Source organism: Gracilinanus agilis, chromosome 4, assembly GCF_016433145.1.
Source record: "Gracilinanus agilis isolate LMUSP501 chromosome 4, AgileGrace, whole genome shotgun sequence".
In the NCBI taxonomy this organism is placed as follows: domain Eukaryota; kingdom Metazoa; phylum Chordata; class Mammalia; order Didelphimorphia; family Didelphidae; genus Gracilinanus; species Gracilinanus agilis.
Genome location: NC_058133.1, coordinates 43,019,641 through 43,040,595, shown reverse-complemented (window position 1 = coordinate 43,040,595; position 20,955 = coordinate 43,019,641). Strand labels below are relative to the sequence as shown.

The 20,955-nt window shown below is 34.7% G+C and overlaps 1 protein-coding gene across 1 annotated transcript in view; it reads left to right on the top strand.

Moving 5' to 3' along the window:
- The window catches only part of SH3GLB1 (SH3 domain containing GRB2 like, endophilin B1), a 54,101-nt gene that overhangs the window by 28,713 nt on the left and 4,433 nt on the right, over window positions 1-20,955 (top strand). Inside the window, exons 9-14 of the mRNA XM_044674846.1 lie at window positions 1,151-1,284; window positions 2,976-3,068; window positions 10,300-10,338; window positions 12,181-12,204; window positions 17,378-17,467; window positions 18,506-18,606. Of these exons, the coding sequence (XP_044530781.1) occupies window positions 1,151-1,284; window positions 2,976-3,068; window positions 10,300-10,338; window positions 12,181-12,204; window positions 17,378-17,467; window positions 18,506-18,606 (481 nt within the window). The remainder of the gene's footprint in view (window positions 1-1,150; window positions 1,285-2,975; window positions 3,069-10,299; window positions 10,339-12,180; window positions 12,205-17,377; window positions 17,468-18,505; window positions 18,607-20,955) is intronic.

The following is a 20,955-nucleotide window of genomic DNA, read 5'->3' as shown; positions in this document are numbered from 1 at the left end:
ATCACATCCACAACTAAGGAAGTAACAGCCCCACTGTATTCTACCTTAATCAGATCTGGACATCACAGACACTGGCACACTAAAATATGTTCAGAGGAGAGTAGCAAGTGGATTGGATTGGATTGGAGAAAATAGTGGAGAATTGGAGAAAATAGTAATCATTCAGATTAGACTGAAAAGTGTGTATGTTTATAAAACATTTAATATCTCACCCCTGCTTTATCCCTGGACTTCAGTTTCTTCACGTATCAAATAATAGGATTGGCCTAGATGGCCTCTGAGATCCCTGCCAGCTCTGACTCTGTGATCCAGCGCAAGCTTGCTTTGGAGGCTTAGTTCAGGTACTGTCACTGCCACAAGACCTTCCCTTGGCTTCCCTTCACCATAGCTAACAGAGATTCCTCCCAACCAGATCTCATGTCGGTCTCTTTTCTTATTCTAGCTTGTTTCAATCATTATTTTGCATTTCTTATATATCTTTTAGACTGTAAACTTCTTGTGAATAGGGACTGTTATTTTTGTTATTCAACTCCCATGCACATAGTAGGTAGTATTACTGAATGAATGGCATTTTTCAGCTAAAGACATTCCTTTGCAATCTTTACAAAGAACTTTGGGAATATTCGCATCTTATGAGCAATTTTTTATAATTTATCCTAATACCATAAATATTTTAATGCATGTGTAATTTTGTGACTTAAAAATAGCCAAAATTATTGTTAATGATAATTAACATTGATTTAATAAGAAGGTATCTAACACTTTGTTCTTTTTATATTTATAACTTTAAATTATTTCTTATTTAAAAATTAACCCAACTCCAAGTTATGGGATCAGAGCTATAGAGATGGAAGGGAACTCGGAGGCGATCTAGACAAACTCCCTCATCTTATAGATGAGGAAACTGAAGCCCTGGAAGGTTGTGACTTGCCCAAGTTTACACAGAGAAGTAAGCTTCAGAAGTGGGATTTGAACCCAAGTGCTCTAACTAGCTCCAGGACCAAAGCTTTTTGAGGTTAAATAGTTCAACTATTAGTTTTGTAAAAACAATTTGAATTTTGATTAGCCAAGTTGCTGCTGTATTTTCATCATCAGAACTTAATTATTGTAAATGTTACCAGAAGATTATAAATAGAAATTTCTTTTATAGGTAATGCCCTCATCAAATGTGGAGAAACACAAAAACGAATTGGAACAGCAGACAGAGAACTGGTTCAAACAGCTGCAATAAACTTTCTTACGCCTTTAAGAAATTTTATAGAAGGAGATTATAAAACAATTACTGTGAGTTGGAAGACTTTCTTTCTTTTTTTTTTTTGGTAAAATAGTATACCTATATTATGTAGCCACACTATAATAAGAGTTGGCATCTAATTATATTCATCTTAATGACTGATTTCAAAATCATACATATATGCATATATATATATATGGATGTAGCATGAACAGAAATTTAAAAAAAAATCTCTCCAGTTATGCTTCCTATTTGGCATACCATTGAAATGGGATTTGAAAGCTGGACCAAAATGAAGAACTAGTGTGAGTCTTACTTAGTGGGTAAAACTGTAGTATTACTATAAAACAACTTCTTGTTGCTCTGTCAGTGCACAGATCTATAGTAGGATTCCGAGAAATTCAAGGAAAGGGAAAGGCTCTGAGCTGCCATTTCAGTAGCACCTAAAAATGTAGAATAGTGTTAAAAACACATTGTGATTGTAATTTTGACCCAGTATGTTGATTCTTGAGGCTGGTACAAGTCCTCAATACTCCCCTATTGCCTTGTAGGGAACTTAATCAGTGGGCATAGGAGACTTCTACAAATAATGCATTTCCTCCTATTTCCTTAGAAATATGGCAGAATCCTGTGGTATAGGAAGAAGTAAATTCCTCCCAATTGTTTTGATATGTTCTCTTTCCTGTTCTCCTCCCACTAGACGTATCCCATCATGTCCTCTAGGCTAAAGCCTCTTGTATATGCCCTGGAATACAAGCAGGGAAAAGCTCTTATCTTGATTTCAGGTGTTGTAAATCCTTTTAGCTAATTTGTAGGTCCATCATTCAAAAATGTTTTGGGAACCCATTGTTTTTAGAAAATGTTTGGGGCAGCTCGGTAGCTCAGTGGATTGACAGTCAGGCCTAGAGACAGGAGGTCCTAGGTTCAAAGCCAGCCTCAGACACTTCCCAGCTGTGTGACCCTGGGCAAGTCACTTGACCCCCATTGCCTACGCTTACCACTCTTCCACCTATGAGCCAATACACAGAAGTTAAGGGTTTAAAAAAAAAGTTTGTTGATGTGAAAATTAAATATCAATAGCATTTGATTTTCTTGTAGCTTTTTAGTCTCAGTCAAAAGAATTAAATAACTTTTTCTTTTTAAAAATATTATTAATGGGGCAGCTAGTGTGGCTCAGTGGATTGAGAGCCAGGCCTAGAGACAGGAGGTCCTAGGTTCAAATCAGACCTCAGACACTTCCTAGCTGTGTGACCCTGAGCAAGTCACTTAACCCCCATTCCCTAGCCCTTACTGCTCTTCTGCCTTAGAACCAATACACAATATTGATCTTAAGACAGAAGGTTAAGGATTTAAAAATTTTTTTAATGTTATTAATATCTTTAGCTTTCAAAAAGCTCATCAAAACAAACCAGCATATCATCTTTGAATATATAATATTCCTCATCCATAGAGCTCAACTTCTGTGAAGACAAGAGTTCCATTTTTATCTATTATCCATGAACAAGCTGGGATTTCATAATAATATTCTGCTTTATTCCTAGCTCCCCATTTTATAGATGAGGAAATTGAGCCTTAGAAGTTAGGGGTTTTGACCAGGGTCACACATTGCTAGTCATCGTCCACTCACTCTAGGTGCAGGATTATAAACAGTTTACCACCTAGGTGACTAATAAAAATTTATCTTCTGCTTTTTCTGCATTCTGAATTCTCATTAAAGAACTTTTTTTTTTCATATTTACAGAAAGAAAGGAAACTACTGCAAAATAAGAGGCTTGATTTGGATGCAGCAAAGACTAGACTGAAAAAGGCAAAAATTGCAGAAACAAGAGCATTAGTAAGTAGTATTTAGAGTCATTATTAATCTAAAGAAATTATTTTTGAAGATTCAGAATTGTTACTGGCATATCATCTGAGGTTTAACTGTAAGAAAATTATTCTGTTTGATTTTGAAATCAGACTTGGAGGCAGCTAGGTAGTTCAGTAGATTAAGAGCCAGGCCTAGAAACAGGTCTTCAGTTCAAATATGACCTTAGATACTTCCTAGCTGTGTCACTGGGCAAATCACTTAACCCCTATTGTCTAGCCCTTAGTAGTCTTTTGCCTTGGAACTAATACACAGTATTGATTCTAAGATGGAAGGTAAGAGGTTTTTTAAAAAAAAAAGAAAGAAAAATCAAACTCACCCATATTTTATATATCAAATTATTATATTTTATATACCAAATTGTTTTCTCCAAAGTAATGAGACTATATATTCCAATTCTGCTGCTCTTTCTGGAAATGATTATTGGTATTGCGTTTAGAACTGTCATCACATTCAGTTTAATATAATGTCCCTATTAGAGGCAGTGAGAATATAAATAACTAGGATATAGCCCTTGCTTTTATAAAAGTTTATCACTTAGTAGGAAGGATGAGACAAGTATACACAGATTTAATCCAATGGAGAATATAAAAGAAGCATAATAATAACTGACATCTAAATAGTGCTTAAAAGTAGGCAAAGGTCTCTACATACATTTAATCTTCTCATCCATCTCATTCACTCCTCTCTCCAACATCATGTGATACCAGAAGCATCATATTCACCTTTTATAGAGGAAGACACTGAAACACATAAATGTTAATGCCTGACCTGCCCAGGATCACACTCTTGCCCCAGGAAAGGCAAGAGACAGAATTCATGCCAGGGTTTTCTGATACTCCATTTAAGTATAATTATAAAGTATTCCATTTTTTCCCTTGCATGGTTCATTAGCTCATTCTAAAGGCAGTTCATAAAATCAAAGATTCTTGACCATATCCAGAGACCTCGAGGAAGAGAGAACCTACTAGCACCTGAGGCATGCTAGTCTACTTTAGGTAGTTTTAATGGTTGGCAAGCTTTTCTTTACATTAAGGTGAAATGTTGTCTGTCAGCTGCTTGCTTCCCACACTCCTTAATTCTGCTCTCTGAGACTAAGACAAAATTTTAATCCTTTTCATATATACCAGCCCTTCAAATATTTCAAGACAGTTTTTGTGTCCCTTTTAGGTTTTCTCTTCTACATACAGGTCTTACTATTCTTTTATATAACACATTCCTGAATCTCTTAACAATTGTTTTGGACACTCTCTAGCTTATCCATGTAGGTTCCTCACAGTGAACCCAGTATTCCAGGTGTGTGACCAGAGCAGAAAAGAGTTGGGCTGTCACCACCATAGGCCTGTGACTCTGATGCTATTCTTTATGTAACCTAACATTGCCTTAGCTTTTTGTTTACCATATCACAATGTTGACCCACATTCAGCTTGAGTGCCAAACAAGGAATCCCTAAAGTATTTGGAGCAATGACAGTATTGTTAGGAAAAACCGTTATGACATTTATTCCAAAGTGACCCCATTTTGGAAGAAAACATACTCTATTAAAAGTATAAGTTTTGTTATGTTACCTATTTTTAAAAAAGTTTCATTCAGGTTAAATTATTTTGAGTGTTTGTTGATTTAGTAATTCTAGGACTGTACACAATAAATTGTTTTCAAAAGAACAAAAGTACCATCTCAAGAGGATTTTTAACTTTTTACATCTTTTTTATAGTTGGAGAAATGAAGGGAATAAAATTAAATGATATACTAATATAGATATAATCCAGCATCTAAAAAAATCTGCATTTTTCAAGCAAATCAACAAATTAATTGAACATTGCTTTTCAGCTAAGAAACACATTTTGCTACTACATCATTAGAAATACTGAGACTGACTTACAGAGCTTATAGACCAAGATTTCAAACTATTGTAATTATTATCTTCTAGTGAGAACTCATAAGAATACAATTCTATGGAGAGCCAAAGAAGTTTCTTGTATACATTTTCATGTTTTCTCTTCCTTTGGAAGCTCTATGTTAGGAGGAACTACTGAGATAAAGATGAAATCTAACAGCATTTCCGAGGTCATTTGCCAAAAAGTTTCTTAAGCATAGACTTTTCTACAGCTTTATCTTTCTAGATTTTCTATAGAATTATGCTTTAAAAGAATTCTACAGATAGTCAGAAATTCAGGAGTATGTATACTTCTAGTACTTTCCACAATGAATGGTGATTTTGCTTTACAAATTATATAAAAAATACTTAGAGCCAAAGACATTTCATATTTATATAAACAGAGATCACTTTACAAAGACAGGCTAAATATATCCAGAGATAATTATGAAGTAGAAAGATAAGAATCCAATTTTAAGGCAAAAATATAATTTGCTGAAAACTTTCATATAGTAGTGATTTCCTTACTTATCCAGATAAAAAATATTCAGTAACTCACATTTATATTATACTTTGTAACCATGAAGTATTATATACATAATCTCATTGATATTGTGAGGAAGATTATTGCCATTTAATACAAGGAAACAGAAGCTTAGAAAAGCTCAGTGACTTGTCTGGGGTTGCACTAGTAAGGTGATGCCAAGACACTGAACCCAAGTCTTCTACTTTCCCCAAGCTGGCATTCATTTCCTCAGTTATGGTATACCTAAGATAAGCTAGCTAGGTCCTGAGGGAACCTTGGAATGCCCACACCATCAGAGATAAGCACCCAAGAGCTGTTGTGATTGCTTTTCCATATCTTTTTAAGTAATATAAACCAATGCAAAATCAAGTTCGTTTTTATTAAAATTTATTTTCCCATAAATATGTACTTAGAAAAAGATTTGTTCTGTTTTAAATGCTATTTTTAATTGTCTAGGAACCATAATTTCATCACAAAAATGTATCTCTAAAATTATAATACAGGTTAGTGATAAAAATGATTTCCTTTAGAAAAAATTACTTTTATGTAATTTTTTAGTAATCATTCTATTATGCACATTTGTCTTAGCCCATATTCTATCTACTGCACCACCTAACTGCCTTTGAAACATTAATTTTATGCATTTTTATTAGTTTCCAAGATAACATACAAGTTAAAGAGTTACTGAAAACCAATTTTTACTTTCAAATGCTATGATTTCTAGGGCTTGCTAGAGCAATATATTTGCAAGTTGAATTGAGATAGTGGATTTTAAATAGTTTTATGGGTTTGAATCATCATCCTGGTGAGCAATTTGAAACCCTTTGAAGATGTCCCAGAGCTTTAGGATTGATTAATATGAAGGAATGGAAGTTGTGACACTGTATTGGCTCCTTATTTTACTTTGAGACATATCCTTCTAGTCACTTATTTACTTAAGCTTTAATAAGCAATGTACAGCTATTCTGGAAGAAAAAAATTATTTTGGACTCTTTAGAACTAATCTTGTTTTGTGGTAATTTCATTAATACTAATTTATATCTGCTATAAAAATTCTTAGGGATTTAGTTCTTCTCTTATTTTAGTACAAAATTCAATTTTTCTTTTATAGTCACATGGCTTTAAGCATTTTCTACAATTGAAATGTTGTACCTTTGAAAAACACTGGACAGCTCAGAACTTGCTAATTCTACAAAGGAAGCAGAAAGTGGAAGTTTATTTCCTTAAGGTTGTAACAGTATTAGAGGAAAGGGACAGACTACTTGTGGAAAAATAAGTACAGATTGAAAAGTGAGTTCTTTAATTGTGTGGAAATTCTTACTACAAGCTTTCTTGAGTCTTACAGATACCCTAGGTAAGCCACTAACAACAAAATCTAGCAACTTGTGGCATGGTGCAAACTTAGGTTCAACATTATAAACATCAGTACGGTCTGGGAAAAGATTTTTTTCTTAATGTGCTTCTAAATATCTAATCTTGATTCCAAGTGCTTAAACAGATTTGGATTTCTATGTCTTGGAATTATAAATCTTCAGAATAGCAATCTGTTTTCAGAACAAGTTTGTTTCCTGGGAAAATTCAGTGTTGCTAGCAACCTAACTTGATTGCAATTTCAATCTTTAAATAATGGGACTACACCATAAAACATGGATTTGATGAGATGTCAACAGAATTTTCCAGATGAAATCTGATGTATTAAAATTTCAGCCTTTTATAATTTGATTTTTAAAAATTATAGTTAGAATAGAGATGATTTAATCCAACATCTCATTTCCAAGATGAGAAAATTGAAGCTGACATTAAGTACCTTGCCCTCAGATCAGCTAATTGAAAGTAGAACCAATACTTGAACCCATCTCTATAAAGGCCTTAAACATTTTTAGCCGATAGCTTAGTAGATTATATTTGCAATACATATATCTGGATAGAGTAAGTTGCTATTACTTTCACCTGTCAAAGTGAACATTATATTTTTTGCTAAAGATTAAGCTTCTCACATACAAAGGTCCAAGAATCATAGAATTTTAGATGTAGAAGTATGATAAGAGTCTTGCCATGGTGCTTTCCGAGAAGTGCCTGGTATTTTCAGTTTCCTTTTTCCTGCCACAGGGCAAAGTGAGCCCATCATCCTTCCAGCTTCCTTCTAAACCCAGCAAGCTCAGATCTTGGGCTTAGTGGTTTTCCCTTTCAGTTTTCTCACTGCCATCCTTTTCCTCTGTTCCTGGATACCCATTCCCAATTAGCTTTGGGGTTGGGGTGGGGGGGAGGAGAATGCGGTTTCTTCTCTGACACCTGGCTTCCTTGCCACAGCCTTTGAACCCTTTCAGACTTTTATTTAAAAAGAAGAGTGGGTCAGGGGGAGTGGCAAATAACTGCTCTCCATCCTAGGGCTTACATATGAGAGAATATACTAATAGCAGAAGAAGAGGCTCTAGCATTACAATTAACTCTCAATAATCTCTCTGTTTATAAATGTGTTTTAAATATAGGTTTTATTGTCTTTTAATTTTCCCCCTCTTCCATGTCAGACTCTTTCAGGTCTTCCTTGAATCAGCTTTTCCCACAACTTATTAAACATGAAGGTTAGGAATAAGGACTGGACTTATAATTTTGTCAACATAGGGAAATCCCCAGTAAGGAAACTCCCTCTACCAATGCAGGTTTGGGACTCATGGCTGCTCTTAAGCCTTCCTGTTTTTGCTTTTTCCTCTTTCCTGGGATCATAAATTTAGAGCTAGTAGAGATTTCAGAGATCAAATCCAATCTCTTCATTTTATAGATGAGGAAATAGAGGAAGGAGAGGAGAAACTTGCCTAAAGCAGAAGTAGCAAAATCAACGTTTGAACCCAGATGCTCCTGAATGGCCAGAGTGGCATTTTCCTTTTGACTATTCTTTGGCGGTGGGTACCCACCATTAGGGCCTTTTCAACCCCTTGTGTATTTAACTAACAGAAAGCTTAGGAATAAGGAATCAAAGACTCCTTTGTATTCTGATCCTTTTCATATCAGTAATTCTGGATCTTGTCTAATCTTAGACTCTAAAGTACTAAGTTGTCATATCATTCTCTAAAAGTATCTCTATCTTTAAATTCTTAAGATGTGGTTATGATTTTGATGCACATGCCACCCTTTACTGGGCCTTAATTTTCACATCTGTAAAATGGAGAGGTGGGACTGGACTACATCTCTGTTTCCTTCTACCTCAAAATCTATAAGTGTATGAGTATTTATAGTCTTGTTCCTGTATGTAGGTAATCAGCAAGATATTATTTAAGTATACTCATTGGTTGTTTGAGATTTTCCCCTTAAAAAACAAAAAGAAACAAATAAAAAACCTTCATAGGGAAAAGCTATTTTATTACTATTTAATTTCCAAGTATAGAAAGAATAAAAGATACTAAGATTCTGAGCCATATATACCCTTGAATAAACCTATGAGGCTTATTTATAGTCTAGAGCAGTGGTTCCCAAATTTTTTTGGCCTAACGCCCCCTTTCCAAAAAAAAATATTACTTAGCCCCCTGGAAATTAATTTTTTTTAATACCATTCAAATGCATTACATGTCTTTATTGCCTAGCAGAAGCTTTGTTTTTATGGGAGTACCATAAACTTGTTTTTATTAAGTGGTCTTTGGGTGCTATACAAAAGTAAAATACCATTCAAAAATGAATCAAATATTGCTGCTTTAATTAAAATATATTTCTTCCAAGGGGACATCATATTTTTGTAGGACTTCACAATTTAGTATTTTTGTAAGCTTTTTTTAGGATCTAGTTTTAGATAATCTGATTCTGCCTATTGGAAACATTGACATACATGACCCCTGATGTGGCAGCAACTTCCTAAGTTCAGACATTGAAATTGCCCCAAAATGGCAGCTTCTGAGGCATTTCTAAAAGGTTAACTCATAGCAAAGAGTAAGGAAATCTGTCTTCTGACAGTAATTTAATACTAAAGTATCCCAAATTTCTAAATTTGGAAGGTTTAATGTGATCAAAATTACATGATAGAGGCAATGCTAATTAATTAAACCTTTTATTATACCTTTAACTTCACCACTTACATATGAGTCTACCTTGCTGTACTTCAGGGAAAGCATCTTCAACATTTAACTTTTTACATCTTTGGTGAGATACATTTAAGCTCTGCTCATTATTGCTTCTGGGTTTCCAAGTTATGAATATGGAAATGAATGTCTTGCATGTTACTACTAAGCTGTAATCCTGCTGTCTATATTGTCCTTTTTTAACTAGACTGAATTTGTCATTTCTAAACAGAGAACATTACAGTATAACCCAGTTGACAAATAAAATATAGAATGAACATTTAGGATATCTGAACCCATTCTCGTAGACTGTCATGAGTATATTTAATAAAATTTTAATTTATTAAAAATGAAAGGATACACATGCATTTCACATTACTTTAAAGGAATGTTAATGAGACTGATTAAAAGATAACATTTTACTTTCAATTGTTATTTAATAACAGAAAAATTACCTTTGAATAGAAAACTAAAGCTGCCTTTTTGCCTATTTTGTGATGACTATAGTTGAAACACTTCTACATTTTCCTGATTTATATTAGACCTCCATTAGACAGTAGCGTGATTTTTAAATTTGTCTCCCAAATAACAATTATATCAGTAGCACAGATCGCCATTACAGTGTAGCAACTCTGTTTTTAAAAGTAGCCATTTTATCTGTTCATCTTGATTAGTGTTGTTTGTGTAAAAGAGATGACTTTCACTGTGTTCATTGTTATAATATGTTCTTTGTCTCTTATCTGTGCACTTAAGCAACTAAATTCGACTCAACCTGAAGGAGATAACATTATGGTAAATTTATCTTACATGCTCAACTTGCTGCATGTAAAATGGCTGAAGGTTTGTTGGCCTACCATGTTTTCTACATCTTCAGTGAAGTGTCTTCTCTTGCTATTCAGTATTGATTTCTATTTTGAAGTCTGAAGTTAGACATTCAGAATTATATATTAATACAAAAATGAACTTTAGGAAATTCTCATTGAAGTAACTTCTTTTGATCTTCTTTTGCAATGTGCTTAAAAGCCAGTTGGTGTTGTCAGAATGTATAAGCATAAACTAAAAGAGACTTTTTTCTGCTTTTTTCCCCTTCCTTATACAAATCAAGACATTGCTTCCTTTGAATTATTGCATTGCAACTTTTGGGAAAAGATTTTAATAAGACATTCACCTTTACCCTATAGTGATCAAATTGCATTCCTTGGTAAAGGTAGACCAATCTTTTTCATCAGGATTTGGTTTTTGCTTAGTATAAGAACATTCTTTCTCCCATCCAAGGATTTGAAGTATTGTCCCTGCCTCTCAACAAGGAGGCACTCAGCCAGCATCTCCCCATCTCCTACTCAACCTCAGCTCCTCTCTTGTGGGTCTACAAAGGAGCCAGAAATGAGTTGTTGAGAAGCTTGTTTTCTGCTGTAGTATATATGTTGACCCCAACTTGGGGGAAATAATTTTTAAAAAACAACCTTAAGATTAACTTCTTAAAATTTTATGTAGTCTTTTGAGACACTGAGGAAATGGCTTTTTAAGATGTTTATTGAAAATTATTTCAACTTTAAGCACTAAAATCTGAAAGCATCCCAAAGTTCCAATGTTAGTCAACAAGTATTTAATTGAGCAATCATGATTGTTGGATAGCAATGCTTGGGCATGTGTTACTCCAGCTGGAATGGCAAAGAATCACTACTATAATTACTTTTGGCAAGATGGCTTTTCAAAAATTAATAGTTTGCCAAAAGCAAGGAAAATGCATATAATACTGAGGCATAATATAATTAGAAAAGGTAATTTCACATATCAAATATATACAATTTGTGAAGATTTTTCCCTGTCTCTACTACCTCAACTGAGGAGAAATCAGCATGTTTTTCAAATAGCAAGAGAATACATGTCTATTTTCATTGTCCTTGCTAGTAGATAATGTGAAAGTATGATTATGTTTGTCATAATAAGATAAGTGTGTAAACTTTAGTATTTGTAGAATCATAGAATGTCAGAGATAGTCCACTCCTCTAGCTGACAAAACCTTTCCAAACTGTTGATTAGTTATAGAGGCATTTAACAAATTGTTACAGAATTTACTATGGATTACTTTGTTTCTAACATTTCCACACCACCCCCCAACTTTGTTAACATGAAAGTTATTGTTGCATCTTGGATTTATTCTTCTAAAGTTGGTAGTGTCAGTGTAAAGTATCCAATTGTAGCCCATCTCGGTGGTAATCTCATCAAATTATGAATCCATAATTTGAGCCAAAAGAGACTGACAGTTATTTTGCCTACCATGCTAAGAGATGAGGAAAACTTGGGCCTATAAATATTTAAAGATTGATCCAAGATTAATTTTGGATTCTCATTAATTTCTGTACAGTTAATACATAATTTCTATAATTGAGCTATTCAGATGATTTTTAAAATTTGAATACATTTATCACTTCAAAATGTGTCAGAAATTAGACTGAATATTTGTTAGAATGTTTTCATCCCCTAAAATCCAGTAATTGGAAAAGATAGTCCTGAAAAGGATGCCTCTAAAATAGTTTTATAAATTGTCTATCCAATGAATAGAAAATGTTTAATCACAATTTTTTTTCCATGCTCTTCAATGATTTTTCTCTAATTTTTAATGCTGGCTAGATTTGGGCAGAGGAAGTGACAAAAGTAAGTAAGTATTTCAACAAGAATTTATGAAAAAAAAAGGATTTGATTACTGACAAAAAATCATTTACTGATCAAACCTGAAAATTTTAGAACTTAAAACTTAGGTAAAATATACTGCTTAATTTTGTTTATGCAGCATTGAGTTGCACATTCCCATTGTTGTTAAAAAAGACTATTTAAAAAGACATTTTAAAGGAAAATAGTATATGGATTTTTATTTTTTGCCATATAGTAGGAAGGATGATATGCATTTACTCATAATCAATTTTATTTGCTTTGTAATTGTGTAGGATATCTTGACCTCTTCTTTTTAAGAGTTATGGTTTCAAGTATCAGCTTCTATGAACTCAACTGATCATTTGGCATTTAGGAATAATTGTAGTTGGGTTTAATCAGTTTCACAAAAGAACTAGCTCTCATGATTTGGTGTTAAAAATTATAGGAACCTGTTCATCTAGACCAGGGATTCTTAACTTTTTGTGTGCTAACCCTTTGGGTTGCCAAAATTTATAATCATATACCCAAAGACTGTGGATCCCCTCTTAGGATAATGTTTTTAAAAATATAAAATAAAATACATCAGGTTCCAAAGGAAACCAATTATATTGAAATATAGTTACCAAAAAAAATTTTTTAAGTTCAAAGACCCTAATGTCTAATCCATCTAGTCCGAGTTGTGATTGGACCCCTTCCTGGCAATGGAGTTAATTGGTATTATTTTAGGGGACTCCCCACAGGCAGCTCTTTAAAACAATAGCACCCAAAGTACAAAACATGGAATGGCTAAGTTTATAATAGGGAAAGGCCTTATGGTACTTTTCTAAGGAAATCTCTTTTGCCTGCAATGATCAGGCCTTAGATTTGAGGGTTGGGCTTTTTTACTAGCGGCTCTAAAGATTTCCATTTCATAAACATGATAGAAACCTTTTTATATATGCATCCTTCAGATCTCAAGAGAATATTGTTAAATGTAGCTAGGTCAAAGGTCTTCAGCATTAGCATAGAGTGTGAAAAAGCCACTCAGATGGATTTTCCAAAAGTCTGACCAGCTTCTTGTTTTCAGGGTAAAGATGTCCAGCCCCAGTATGTGAATGAATGAATGAATGAATGAATGAATAGCATTTATTCAGTTAGTCAGCCATTAACATTGATTAAGCACCAGGGTTTGAACATAACACTATATATGTCAGGGATGGTGCTAAGCACCAGGGACACAAAAAAAGGCCAAAGTCAGCCCCTGCCCTTTAGGAGCTTCTGATATAATGGGAAAGACAGCACCTAGAGGAAAGCAGTGGCCAGGTATGATGAATGAGGCCCTGGGGCTCTGGTGATATCCACCTTCCAGAGGCAAGCTGGCAGAGTTGAACTGGAAAGAAGGGTGGCTAGCTGACTGCTGAGACAGCAAGGAAGGCAGCCACTGATCAGAAAAACCAGGTGCAAGAGGGAGGAAGAGGGTTCGAGTCTTCTTAGATTTGTGTTTGGAGCCTGAACAGGCTGATGAGGAGTTGGCCTTTTCTCTCACATCCTTGTACATTCTTTCCAGGTTATGCCTTAGAGCAGTTGTTAGAAAAGCAGACTGAAAAAAGCTTTTTCCTTCCTGCCATATACCATAACTCAGTTATATTGCATATTGGGATAGTGTGATCTTTTTCTGTTAACTGGAGGTTAATTCTTGAATACTCATTTTAAAAGATATGCCTTAAACAGAAGCTATAAATTATAATTTAAACTTTTCTTGTTTTCTTCAGAAAGTACCAGATCATTATCCTAGAGGCAGAAATTCAGTCCAATATCCAAAATCTTTTGTGTCCCCATTATGTACCAAAAAGTATAAAGTGCATCTTTTTTCAACAAAATCAAATATTAAATCAGACTGTAGTAGTCTTCCTGAAATTGTTTTCTTTGGTGTCCTTTGAAATTCAGCACCATTCTTTTAATTTACACATCCATAATTATTTCAGTAATAACAACTGATATTTCTGTGACCCCTAAAGGTTTGCAAAAAGTTCTTTAACTTTTCATTTGGTTTTTACAAGAGTCCTATGAGGAAGACCTTGTTTTATAAGTATTGTCACTGTTTTACAAATGAAGAAACTGAAACTGAGTGAATGACTTTATGTTTGAACCAAAGTATTTCTGACTCCCAAGGTCTGTGCTTTCTGTCTGCTAAATCATGTGAATTAATCTGATGTGGAAAACTCTTGTCTTCTAGATGTATCTGATTTTGTCATCACAGATCCTTCAGATTGTGTTATGTTTTTACAACTGAAGGCCCAAGTGTAGCTACTCTAAGATGTCTCAACTCTGAATGATTCTGAGATGATATTTGTAAAAAGCATTTAGTCCAATGCCTAGCACTAGCACATAGTAGGTATATAAATATGATTTTTCCTTCCTCTTTTCTTCCCTTCTGCTATTAACCCTTCTGAGTTTGCCAGAAAATCATATTATCAAAGTTTTATTATAACATTAATTGGCTTATCATTTATTCTTTCCCTTTAAGGCTTGATACTTGTCAACTATAATGCACATGGTTCAAATGTAACCTTAAATTTTTCAGGTTTTCCCTAATATCTTTGTTAGATAGAATATTTATTCATTTATTTTTTTTCCATTCTCTTTTCTTAATCTGGTTTGTATTATTGGCATCTAAGTGAAACATACTAGTACCTACTGCCAAAGCACAATGCACTGTGGTTGAGGTCAAGTAATTTTTATGATTTCATCACATGATTTCTTAAGCAATGCAAACATATCGACAGATGACCTAACCCAGTGGTGAACCTAATTTCCCTCCTTCAGTCAGTGAGGTGGAGATTGATTGTCAGGTTAGATTATTAGTACCTTTACTGCTACTTGGCAGGTTAGATTATTAGTACCTTTACTGCTACTTGGCAGGTTAGATTATTAGTATCTTTACTGCTCCTTCCTTTTCCTGATTTTTTCCCCTATTTATTACTAATTTACCCTTCACCTAGGAAGTGAAAAGGATTGAGAAAATGAGAAAAGAATCAGCCCAATTAGTCTTTTTTGCTTGTTCATATTTTAGAGGAAGCATGCCTTGTTGCATGGAACTTGTAACAACTTAACCGTGGCAAGTGGAAAAGATACTGATGATCTTCTTTACATTTCCATTGATATACCTCCACTGAAAAAGATAAATTAGTCACTGTGGATGAGCTAAACAGTTATTCTCTGGGTATTTATTAGCAAGGCTGCCCTAGCAATTCTGGGTGAAGATTTGAAGTGGTTAGTAATTATTGGCAAAAAATATTTATGAATTATGAATTTCAGTGAATTTGCAGTGAGTAGTTGAGGGTTGGGTGTAACTTTGAGAAATATTGTTTAACTTTAAAAAGTCACAGAAAAGTTGATGGCATTTCTTTTTGCAAAAGATGTCCTGAGGAGCTAGAAAGGAAAAAAATTCAGCTATTAGGTAGTTTTTAACAAGGAAGGAAGGTAAAGGAGTTGTTTTACTAAGAAGCCTTAAAATTATTCAGCCATGGCAGGGCAAGTAGCTAGGTGGCTCAGTAGATTGACAACCAGGCTTAGAGATTGGAGGTCCTTCGTTCAAATCTGGCCCCTGACACTTCCTAACTATGTGATCCTGGGCAAGTCACTTAACCCCCATTGCTTAGCCTTTACTGCTTTTCTGCCTTGGTACCAATACAGAGTATTGATTATAAGGCAGAAGGTAAGCGTTTAGAAAAATTATTCAGCCACATAGAATAACTAGTCAGGATAGGACCTTAAGCTTTAAAATACCCAAAAATTAAAATGCCCAGTGCTTGTTTGATTTGGGAGTCTTTTTTTTTAAGTTTGAAGTAAGAGCTGAGGGGGGCAATTGAAGATCATTAAAATAGCATGACTTTGAAATTTGCTGAAAATTGCATTTTCAGAAACCTAGTTTAAACACTCCCTTTCTCTCTTCCTCCCCTCCTTCCTTCCACTAAATGCCTACTATGAGTTAGGTCCTGGGTATACAAAGACAAAAATGGAATATTCTCTACCTTCAGAGAGTTTATATTCTGCTGGATTGGGAGAAGTGACACTTGAGTTAAGTTTTGATGAAGACTTTAAGATTTATAGATAAGGAGGCAGTACATTCCAGGAGCCTGACTGTGAAGGGCTTTCAATACCAAATAATAGTGGGCCATTGGAAACTTTGGATCAGAGGCATGAGATTGTTAGTCCTATGTTTGTCAGCTGTGTGAAGGATGAATTGGAGAGGGGAGGAAGCTATTTCAGCAGTATAGGTGAGAGGAAAAAGTGAAGGTCTGAACTAAAATAGTGGTCATATGAACATAAAAAGAGAATTGACAAGACTTGGTAACTAATTATATGTTGGAAGTGGGAGCAAGGTTGAACCCGAGTACCTAGAAGGATGGATGGTGCCTCAGCAGAAATAGGTTAAGAATAAGAATAGGTTTAGTAAAGTGGTAAAGATGAGTTTTTGTCTTAGATGTGGGTTTGAGATGCCTGTAGGCCTAGAATTCTTGGGGGTGGCCGGGGTGGGGGGGGAGGTGGGGAAGAGAGGTCTGAACCAAGAAAAGCCCATCACATTTGGTATTTTAGATATCACAGGTAACTTTGGAGAGGGGGCAGCTTCTTTGGGAAATAGTTTGTTTTGCTTGACAATGCTTATTTACTATAAGGACTTTTTTCCCTTTTTTTTCCTGTTTTTTTTTCCAGAGGTTATTAATAGTAATGCCAAAATAAGGGTGTAACATGTAACATGTTTTTTAAATGCACAGAAGAGGACAGGAGGAATTTCAAAAAAAATATAGACAAGCAAGACAGTTTTGAAAGGAACACTTAGAATTTAATTATGAGTTGTTTTTTTTTTAAAAAACAAGCCTCAGGAAATGGAAAGAAAATAATAGTGATCCTGAAATAATTAGTCCTAAGCAGTGTTAGAAATGTATTGAGTTCTTCCCTTGCATTTTTTCCCCCAGACTTTTGCATATATTTCCTGATCCTTTGTATGGCAGTATTTCTCCTTATAGCATGTGCTAGTTAAGCAATAATGAATTCCCTTGTAAATAAGTGATATTTTAAGATTTAAACCTATTTAATTGTCATGTAATAGCGGTTTTTTAAAAATTGAAGGACTAGACTAAATGCTGAATTAATAAACTTTTCAGTGAATTCTAAATATGTATAATATCTTAAGTCTGAACAGGAATTAAGAATAACTCAGAGTGAATTTGACCGCCAAGCAGAGATTACCAGACTCCTTCTGGAAGGGATCAGCAGCACACATGTGAGTATTCAAAATAATTAATTTTGAATATTGGAAAATTATAGGTAATAATATACTCCCAAAGGTTAAAAACATTAAGATGGCTCATTAAGGAGGAGGAAACAGGGGCATAAATTGTATGAAATTTGCCACGATAAAAAGGGAAAACACAGCTTTCTCCTTGACTCACTTTGTCCAGTAGCACCATGCAGGATTTCAGGTTGACCTCTCTTATTTTTAAATGGCCTTTAATGTGGCAAAATTGAGACACTAATGCATTGTTGGTGGCATTGTGACTTGATCCAACCATTCTGGAGGGCAATTTGTAGTTATACCCAAAGGGCTATAACCCTGGATACCCTTTGATCTGATAATGCCACTAAGGCGTCTGTATCCCAAAGAAATAATTTAAAAAATGGAAAAGGACCTATTTGTAGAAAAATATATAAAGAAGCTCTTTTTGTAAGGGCAAAGAATTGGAAATTGAGAGGATGTCCATCAAATGGGAAATGACTGAACAAATCGTGGCACATATTGGTAATGGAATACTATTGTGCTATAAGAAATGATAACCAAGATGATTTCAGAAAAAGCTGGAAAGTTCTGTGGGAACTGATGCAGAACTGGGAGATTATACACATTATACACATTATACATAATAAGAGCAATATTGGATGATGATTATCTGTGAAAACTTAGCTACTCTCAGCAATGCAGTAATCTCGGACAATCCTGAAAGATGTAATTGGGAAGGCTATCCACCTCCAGAGAAAGAACTGTTGGAGTTGATTTTCACATCAGTGTATCTTTGGTTTTATTTTGGGGTTTTGGTTACATATGATTTTGCTCTTACAACAGTGACCTATATGGAAGTGTGTTTTGCATGACAATAAAAAATGAAAAACATTTAAAATAGTGGAATAAAATTTACATTCTCTCCCTTCAGTAAGGCAGTGGCATTCCTGAGTCTTAGTAGTAATAATGGTAGATTTTTATAATTCCTATCAGTGTGCTCAAGTGAGTTGTCAGACTTTGAACATGCTATTTCTTACCTCCTAGGCACATCACCTTCGCTGCCTGAATGACTTTGTGGAAGCCCAGATGACTTACTATGCTCAGTGCTACCAATATATGCTGGACCTGCAGAAACAACTTGGAAGGTAAGAAAGAATGCCTTTTCTGGAATGGAGCTGTGGGTTACAAGGAGCAAAATTTTAGATGTGAACTCACCATGGGAATGAAGATGAGAAATATTAATGGTTTCTACAGTATTTAGTATCAATTTATTTTTAAGAAGTATAATTGGGTTCTTGCCATCTTCTCTCCATATAGTAAAGTACTTCTATTTACAAACATTTAGGCATGAAGTTGGCCTGTAGATAAGAACCTTATTGAGGGAGTATATTCTCTGTGCTATAGCAAAAGGAACTTTAGAAGAGATGAGAAGAGACAAGAAATATAACTGGGGCCTCCTGGCCCTCCTAGACTCAATGGATTAAAGGCTGGAGAGGATCAATCCAGTCCCCTCATTTTCCATAAAGAAATTGAATCCCAAAGAAGAGAGTATTTTACCCAAGTAGAATAATTAGGTTAAAGGTCAGTCAGTATATAAAAGGTTGTGGTTTTAGAACTTAGGGAGATTCCACTTCCTCGTTTTGTAGACAAGGATGCAAAGGCCTACAGAGGGCATATGACTAAGTCATGGTCAAACAAAGTAGCAAAACCAGAATTTGAACCCAGGCCCAACTCCAAATTCAACTTTCTTTCCACCAATATGTATGCCTCCCAACCTATATTTCACATAAGTTCTTTTTTAGGAATCCAGTTGAAATGTATAATTACCTGTCTTCTACAGGTATTTTTACCTCCATATTAGACTTTAAAACATCCTGAGTTCTAAGAAAATCAGAACAGCTACAGTTTATATATACATTGAGTTTTCCAGAATGTTTTCTTTCCATGTTTTCATTTGATGCTCACAAAAACCTAGGGAGGTCAATGCTACAGGCATTTTCTTCATTTTACAAATAAGGTCAGACTTGGAAAGATTAAGCTACTACTACCTAGAGTCACACAGGCACTATCCAGCACCCATTCCACTGAACTACCTAGGAACTTGCCACAAACATTTATTTTCAGTCTGTTTGCCATCTGGAAATTTCTGCTGGAAGAGTAAGTCATGAATGTACAAAGCAGGTTAGAGAAATGTGGGCATTCTCACTCCTGTCTTCTCCCCTCTTGGCTCCAACAGCTCTAGGAAGGCTGAGTTTATCTAGAAAGGCCATATGGAGGTGAAGGAAGTGAATTTCTTTTGAGTGTTGGCTCCCTTCTGCTCTAAGCAGAATAATCTGTCAAGAGAATAGAAATCAGAAATTAAGTAAAAGTTCAAAATAGAATAGACAAGAATAACAATAACAATCTCTACTTCCTGTCCTCAGAGAATCAGATGTAGGTCTGATTGAGGGAATACGGGGCATTTTTATACATGAAAAGTAAGTAGCAAAAGAGTGATTTTTAAATACCTTATTTCTCTTCCAAACCTGAATTTACTTCTGCACAAGACCTTTATTTTAAAGATAGCACTATAAGGGCATAAAATTAACCTAAGCATTTGAATTTAAAATATACTATATTTAATTCTTAACAGCAAATTATATTTTAAAATATATCAATAATCTTAACAGATATCATGTAGTATGAATTCTAGATGGCTTTTGTATAATAATATAAGAAGTTATACTAATTTTAAATTGCAATGTTTGGGCATAAGTTTTGAATTTAAAAAAACATCTTTTTGCTTCTTATTTTCCCATAAGACCACTCTACCTTTTCAAGACTTCTGTCAGGCAAAATTCAAAACACTAAATAGTAGGAAGTACAGAAGGAAAGGTAGATAGGGCCTATACACCTGAGATATGAACACAAGAGGAATAAGAGCTTTCTTCCCCTCTTCTCAACTTTCGGGATAGCTATAGACTTAACACTGAAGAAATGCATGTTACGGTTTTGTAGGGGAAAGACACTTTAAAAACACTATTGAGGGGGGAAGCTGAGTAGCTCAGTGCATTGAAAGTCAGGCCTAGAGATGAGAGGTCCTGGGTTCAAATTTGGCCCCAGACGCTTCCTAGCTGTGGCTAGGAAGAAATTTCCTGGGCAAGTCACTTAATCCCCATCACCTAGCCCTTAACACTCTTCTTCCTATTGATTCTAAGACAGAAGGTAAGGGTTTTAAAAAACTAAAATCACTATTGACCTTTTGAAGGGCGGAACCTAAATTTGATAGTTGTAGTGTTTGTTTTTATTGTAACCACCTAACAGAAGCATTTGCTTTTTAACTTCCCTTTTGAAACAAAGAAAGTTGTATTTTTGGAGCACCCTTCCCTTCCCCCAACCCCTTCTGTTTTTACCAACTGAGCTTTCTTTTCAATGTTCTGAACCAAAGTATTTGGTAAAATTTAAATAGTTGTGGAGATTTTTTTTTCCACTTTTTTTTTCCTTTGTGTCCCAGA